Source organism: Limulus polyphemus, unplaced genomic scaffold (genome assembly GCF_000517525.1).
Source record: "Limulus polyphemus unplaced genomic scaffold, Limulus_polyphemus-2.1.2 Scaffold5636, whole genome shotgun sequence".
Taxonomy (NCBI): domain Eukaryota; kingdom Metazoa; phylum Arthropoda; class Merostomata; order Xiphosura; family Limulidae; genus Limulus; species Limulus polyphemus.
The window spans coordinates 3,832-11,198 of NW_013671246.1; the positions used below are offsets into that span (position 1 = coordinate 3,832).

The 7,367-nt window shown below is 29.1% G+C and overlaps 1 protein-coding gene across 1 annotated transcript in view; it reads left to right on the plus strand.

Annotated features, from left to right (window-relative positions):
- LOC106472819 (insulin-degrading enzyme-like) overlaps positions 1–7,367 on the plus strand; it is a gene marked incomplete at its 5' end in the record, with an annotated part of 39,822 nt that overhangs the window by 2,631 nt on the left and 29,824 nt on the right. The window contains 3 exons of the mRNA XM_022401357.1: positions 92–264; positions 1,249–1,352; positions 3,133–3,235. Coding sequence (XP_022257065.1) covers positions 92–264; positions 1,249–1,352; positions 3,133–3,235 — 380 coding nt within the window. The remainder of the gene's footprint in view (positions 1–91; positions 265–1,248; positions 1,353–3,132; positions 3,236–7,367) is intronic.

Consider the following 7,367-nt stretch of genomic DNA (forward strand, 5'->3'; position numbering starts at 1 on the left):
TAAATAATATTTGTATTGTAAATCCAGAACCTAATGATAGGTTTATTAAGTTTGTTGAATAGATTGTTTGATAATGTTTTCATCCTGATAGAACACACTGATGACATCGTGACACTGATCTTCCAGTACATTAACATGTTGAAGAAGGTAGGACCACAACAATGGATCTTTGAGGAGTGCAGAGATGTTGCTGCAATGACGTTTCGCTTTAAAGATAGAGAGCGTCCACAGTCTCTTGTGTGTGATGTAGCAGAGATGTTGCATGTGAGCTATTACTTTGTTTTTGGTTTTCATGTTTTTAAGTTTAAAGTAATATTCCTTCTCTCTGCTGTGTATCTCGCAAATAAATCCTAGAACTTAAAGGAGCAAAGGTATTGCTGTTATTTAGAATTAATTTGAAAAATAATAAAGAAATAGTCAATGTATAAAATTTTCATAACTTAAGTATAGGATGTTTTTAGGATAGGCAAATGACTCAAAATATATTGTGAATTGAGAACTATTAGTGATTATATTAGTGTACATTTATTCAAATTTCCACAGTGTAGCATAATAGGTTATTGAAGGTTCAGATCTTTCTGGTATTAGAATAAACAAGTCATCAAAGTTATCTCAGCTTCAACTTTCAGTTCATACAGAGCTAAAACAGTTGTACTTTTAACAGTTTTACATCCTTAGAGACAATATCAAAGTGAAATGTAATTCTACATTTGGGGTTCATAAATATGGTTTTTCCTTTGTTCATGAACAAGCATTGGTCAGTTTGAATAATTTCAGCTGAGTTTTTTTTCCCCCTAAATTCAGCTAGTCCGTGTTTCTCAACTGAATTTCAAACACAATTACTATTCCACCCCACCTTTGTCACAGAGTTCTAGTGCATTTCTGAGTTAATCGTCTGTACCTTTCTTTACAAGGAACTTTGGGCTATGTTTTTATTGCTTTTACCAGAGCAGATCTAACCACAATAATGATGGAAACTTGTACTTTTTCACTTAAGTTTTATTTTTTTGCTTACTTTAAAAACAATCAGCAGGTTTTTTTAGATGTTGTTTTTTATCAATTTGATTTTTCGTAATAAATATCCTGATGATTTTTGTGCACCTGGTCAGCATTAATAGTTCAGTTTCCACATAATAAAGTTAAGGCAGTTTGTTTGATTTCACTGTTAAGTTTAGTAAAACATTTAATATGTCAGATGCTTGAATATTGTTTTTTTTTTATGATTTTCATATTGGATTTCCATTCCAGATGTATCCAATGGAAGATGTTCTCTCAGGACCATACTTGATGTCAGAGTATAGACCAGATCTCATTGAAGACTTACTGAATAGGCTTAGCCCAGACAATATTAGGTAAGTTGATGTTAACACTTAATGTACTGGATACCACATTATCACTAGATGTGTAGATATCAGTCTTATTCTGTCAACACTTGATGTACTGAATACTACATTATCACTAGATGTGTAGATATCAGTCTTATTCTGTCAGCACTTGATGTACTGAATACTACATTATCACTAGATGTGTAGATATCAGTCTTATTCTGTCAGCTCTTGATGTACTGAATACTACATTATCACTGGATACGTAAATATTAGTCTTATTCTGTCAACACTAGATGTGTAGATATCAGTCTTATTCTGTCAACACTTGATGTATTGAATACTTCATTATAACATAACGTTTTGAGAAACAGACCCATTGGTCCATCTCGATTGTTCCATCCTCTAAACTAAACTAAACCTAGACATGTAATCTCTGTAGTACACAAGTTTTATGTGAACAATAATTACCTGATTTTTTATATTATAATCAAAGACATTTAGATTTCTAATGTGTTTTGTTTCACATTTTTTTTCTTGTATATTTTTGTACATATGAAATTATTTCTGGCTATAATTAATACAACAGGACTATGCTAAAAATGCATCAACAGGATGCACTTAGAACATCGTGGGACAAAATTGTTTTGTTTGTTTTAAACTTATCCAATAGCTATTTTAGGTATATAGGATATCTGATCTACATGGAAAATTAACTAAAATGATAAATAGGTATTCTTTTTTAATTGTAAAGTATAATAAAACAGCACGTGATCTTGGTAAATTTTTTTTAGTGACACTGTATAGTTATAAAATTCGAAAAAATCTTTAACTCAGTTGTGATCTTAATTTTAATTAAATTGCTGATTCATCATAAGTGTCTGCTTCTAGAGTTTGGTAAGTCTATTTACAGTTCAAGATTTTGCAGCATAGCTCATTGCCTAATATATAACTTCAAGAAGCTGATATGTTTGAAATCATAAATTAAATCATTAAATTTACATAGTTACAATTTCTGTTCCAAACTGAACTATATACAAGTTACTTCTTGAAACAAATATTTTTATTTTCAAAAAGAAAAAATAATAATATATATATATCCGATACGATGAGTCACCTCCGTAGATTAGCTATTTTCTTCTTGAAGTTGCACTATTCTGACTTAAAGATTTTCATGCCACCAGCCTTGTGAAACTCCCACCTAAAATTCACGTGAAAACACAAGAACTTGTGCTGCTTGAAGAACGTAATATTGGTACCCATATAACAAATTTCATTTGTGTGTTGTTTTCTTCCAATTATCTTTCAGGGTAACTGTGAAATATACATTATATACATTATATAATATACCAAAGTACTGTGATGAAAAATGGGACATCAGAAATGAGGAAAGATATTTCAGGAAATCATCACAGTTCATGGTGTATAAAGAACTTATTAAATATTTGTCAGAAATTCTTGTTAGTTACTTACAGTTAAATGCCACTACTGCTGGCACCCAGTAGTAAAAGTACTAACTGTTGCAATTAAACACTATAAGACAACTTTTTATCTGTCACAATAAATGCTTGAGTTATTTGTTAATGTTTGAGATGTACTTAAACAAAGTGAACATACCTTGTGATAAACTCTTTAGTACAGTACATCTTTTCCAGATATCTTGAGTTTTAAAGTAAGGACAATAATAAAAACATACATTTCAAACCCAAGAAACCAATATATAGTACTTACTCTTGATTTAAGAAAATTTTTGTTGAAAGTTTCCTTACAAAATTAAGATTAAATCCATGTGTTTGAATGTAATCAGGGTTTCAGTCATTGGCAAGAAGTTTCAAGATATGGTGGATGCTAAAGAAAAATGGTATGGGACCGAATACAAGCTGGAGAGAATTACATCAGAACAGTTAAAGGTAATGTATAGTTTATCACTGCTACCATTTTTATGCTTTACAAGATTGAATAGTATATGGAAATTTAACTTGTATCCTAGCAAAATTCACCTGGGTGCAGTAAAACATTTTAATCCACAAAATATTACTCTAAACAGGAATAGAAATGTTGCAAAAGTATTTGAACAGAAAAAAAGTATTGTATTACAATTCTTTGTTGTACAAAATTTACAAAAATGTGTTAATTGTTTACATTTTGTAGAAATATATTGCTTTAATTAGTAGTTTCATTATCATGCTTAAAAGTTGTAAACCATATGAATCATTAAACAAATATATCATTAAAGAACATTTATTGTAAAAACGTAATTTCTTCAATTGAATATAAACATTAATAAAAACTACAAACCCTTTTTTAAATTGTCACTAATGCTAAATATATATTAAAGTAGTATTTTCCAAGCTTTAAATAGTGGTGTCCCTCTAACTCAGCAAAGTTTCCGTTTGACTCCCCCCCCCCCTTCACATTAAAATAATTTTTGCAAGTGATAACAGTAAAATCAACGTTTTCTTTACCAGCTTTTAATGAAAATTTGTTAATAATTTTTTTTTTTTTGAAGTGCATAAATGCAAAAGCAAAAAAAAAAGCTCTGAGAACAGTGTTAGTTTTGTTAGGTTATCATTGTATTACACTTTTCTGTTTCTTCTGCCATTATGTTTGGACTCTTCCTAGAAAATGAATGCACCCCTTAGCCACTGGTATGCACCCCCCCCCCCAAAAAAAAAAGTTTGGAAAACACTGTATTAAAGCAACTGCCTGGGACAATGCAGCAAGAAAAACCTGGGAGAAGAAAGACACACCTATGATAAACTTTTATCAAAATCTAAACACATAAATGAAAATTTTTCAAGTTACCCATTATAAATTGACTTGAAACATTTTCACATCTGGGTGTGTTTTAAAAATGGTTAGCAGAGCTGAAAACAAATGAAAAAAGGTTATAGATAAATATTGTATTGTGTTTTTAGATAATTTCATTTACAGAAACTGAATTTTCCAAGACCATATTAACAAAATAGAATGACAGTTTTTTCAATATCTTTTAGACGTAAGAAAATGGGAATATGTCGTACATCTTTCTGCTTTTGAAATAGTTTTAACTGTCAAAGTGCCGATGTCATGATCTTTTACAAAGTTACATTGAAAATTTAATTAAACTACTTTATTATCAATGTATATGAATAAATTTGGCATCAAAATGTAGTTAATAAATCAAATATTAATATTAAATAAGTTATAAGTTCTTAATTTTATAAGAAATTATTTTAAAAACTCAATCTCCCCTGGTATCAGAATCGTGACATTTGTTCTCTAGGTCTTCTCCTCTTTTTAATTTATTTTCTACCCCCCTTTGAGTACAGATTATAATGTAAATTACTCATTATAATATAGATATTACTAAGACAGGGTCTAATTTTTATAACCTTTAATGTTGTTTGTTTACAAAGCCATAAAGTAGAAAATCAGACCCATTTGCCATGCTTACCTTTCACATCTTCTCTTTAACAAATTGCCAATAGTACTCTCTACTATATCTTTTTTATAACAAATAGAAAGTCAAAGTTTTAATTTGATGGCTGACGTATAATACTACAGAGTATTGTCAATTTCATCTTCAGTTTGAAAGTATCTCATAGTGTTCAGATCTACGATAATTTTTTAAACCACTCATTTCTTAGTTAGAAAGCCAGTTAAATTATAATAATTATAGGACATTGTTTGCTTTTTGTGTGGTATTATTCTGTGTTCTTAGGTGCATTATTTAAGTAAATAAAAATTATTTATTGTACTAGTACCATCATTATGAAAAAAAAATTTAATTGTCAATCAACAGCAAATAACAAGAGGTCAAAGATAAGTACTACATTTCTTGTTTTTCTTGTATATTTTTTTATACATTGTTATAAAAGTAACTAAAATGAAAAAATAAACACATAAGGTTAGATTAGGTAAGATATGAAAAATAGGATATGCTTGCGAGAAGCTCATACATTACATCATTCAGTATGATAAAGTTAACTATGCATTCACCAAGTGCTTTACAACTTGTTTGGTGGGATTATTAGTTAGACACATTTCAAAGGGTAATGAAACACTAAAATTAAGTATAAAGAGATCTAGACTGTTATGAGTCTTAAGCTATTTAAAATAAACAATTGTAGTTTTCTGTAATTTAGATATATTTCATATTTTATTTATGGTGGTTACAAGGTCAGGCAAATCAACAGAGTCCATATAGGGCTAGGGTAGAGAAAATGACAGATAAAGTATGAAGTTTTACTGAAAAAAATCATTTGATACTTATTTAGGAGGTTTTAGAGGTTATGCTAATAAAATTTGAAAATTTGCTGATGAAAAGTATTTTTATTCTTAACATGAAAATCACTTTGCACTCAGAGCAGTCAACACTGACTCCATATATTCACGGACAAATTTTTAATTTAAAAAAAATGTAATTAAAAAAATCTGATTTTTTTTTTTTTTTGTACAAAAGAATCGTAATGTTTGCTGAAAGTTTACCAAATGTCGTGAAGGTACGCAAAACATACTAAGTTATAGTAAGGAAATTCTGGTGGTTACAAGGTCAGTAAATGTTTTAAATTTTCATTGACTGAATCACTTAACACACCTCTTAATTTAATTTTTTACTGACTTGAGTGCCTTAACACACCCGAAGTAGATAGTTTATTTTTTCAGTAACCAAATCTTTTAACACACCCCACAAATAGATTAAATTTCGTTTTTCAATTTCCTCATACATTAATCTGTTGAATCAATACCATATCAACAATGACACGGATCAGTAAAAAATTTGAACACTTAATTATAATCAGTATTTAGTAATATCAAAATAAAATATTGTTTTCAGCTTGTTACAATGAAACATTTTGCATAATAATATTGACATGATTTGACAACAATATAAGACAAAGGTTAATGGTTGAAGAAATTACATAATGGAGTTGTTTTTTATTCTTAGGATTTGAAATGAAAATATTTGTATGTTAAGGTCTGTTTGAAAGATAAATGTAAAAGGGAAATTATTTTGTATGAAGTAAAAACCAACTGTTGAAATTTATGTCTAACTTAACTAACATTTTATCCATCTCTTCAATTTTTTAATGTCAGATTTCTGCAATCAACAGTGTCGGATTTTACCTAATTCCAGCTCCATCATGCAAAAGGCATTACAAAAACGAGCATAGAATAGCTACAACCAGACTAAAAACCTATTGTTTCTAATATAAAGAGGAAAACATGGCTTCAGTAGCACTTAGAGCATAAACTTAACAATAAATGAATCGTCTCATGTGATGATGTCTTATGAGTCACCTTTTTATCATAGAATTATAATAGTGTGAGATACTTTATCCTGCTTGTGTTATCCTGATAATGCAAGCTACTAGAAGTAGTGTAATAACCCATTATCTTTACTCATTTGATGTGTATTAAACCATTATTCTTACTCATTTGATGTGTATTAAACCATTATCCTTACTCATTTTGTATGTATTAAGTCATTATCCTTACTCATTTGATGTGTATTAAGTCATTATCCTTACTCATTTGGATGTATTAAGTCATTATCCTTACTTAGTTGATGTGTATTAAGTTATTATCCTTATTCATTTTATGTGTATTAAGTTATTATCCTTACTCATTTTATGTGTATTAAGTCATTATCCTTACTCATCTGATGTTTATTAAGTCATTATCCTTACTCATCTGATGTGTATTAAGTCATTATCCTTACTCATCTGGTGCATATTAAACCAAGATCCTTACTCATTTGGTGCCTATTAAAACAAGATCCTTACTCATTTGGTGCATATTAAACCATTATTCTTACTTGTTTGGTGTGTGTTAACCCTTTCCAGATGGGTCACAGGTGAAAGGCCATGTCATCGTGTTTATTGACTAGCATTCAAAATTTTATTGAACTACTATTTCATGAGTTTATGTCAATAAATTTGGTATCAAACTGTAGATTATAATTCAAACTTTTGTACTATACCTCACTCAATTTCTTAATTTAAAAGTAAATATTAAAAAAACATAGTTAAACATTGATTTTTGTGTGTCACATGGTAT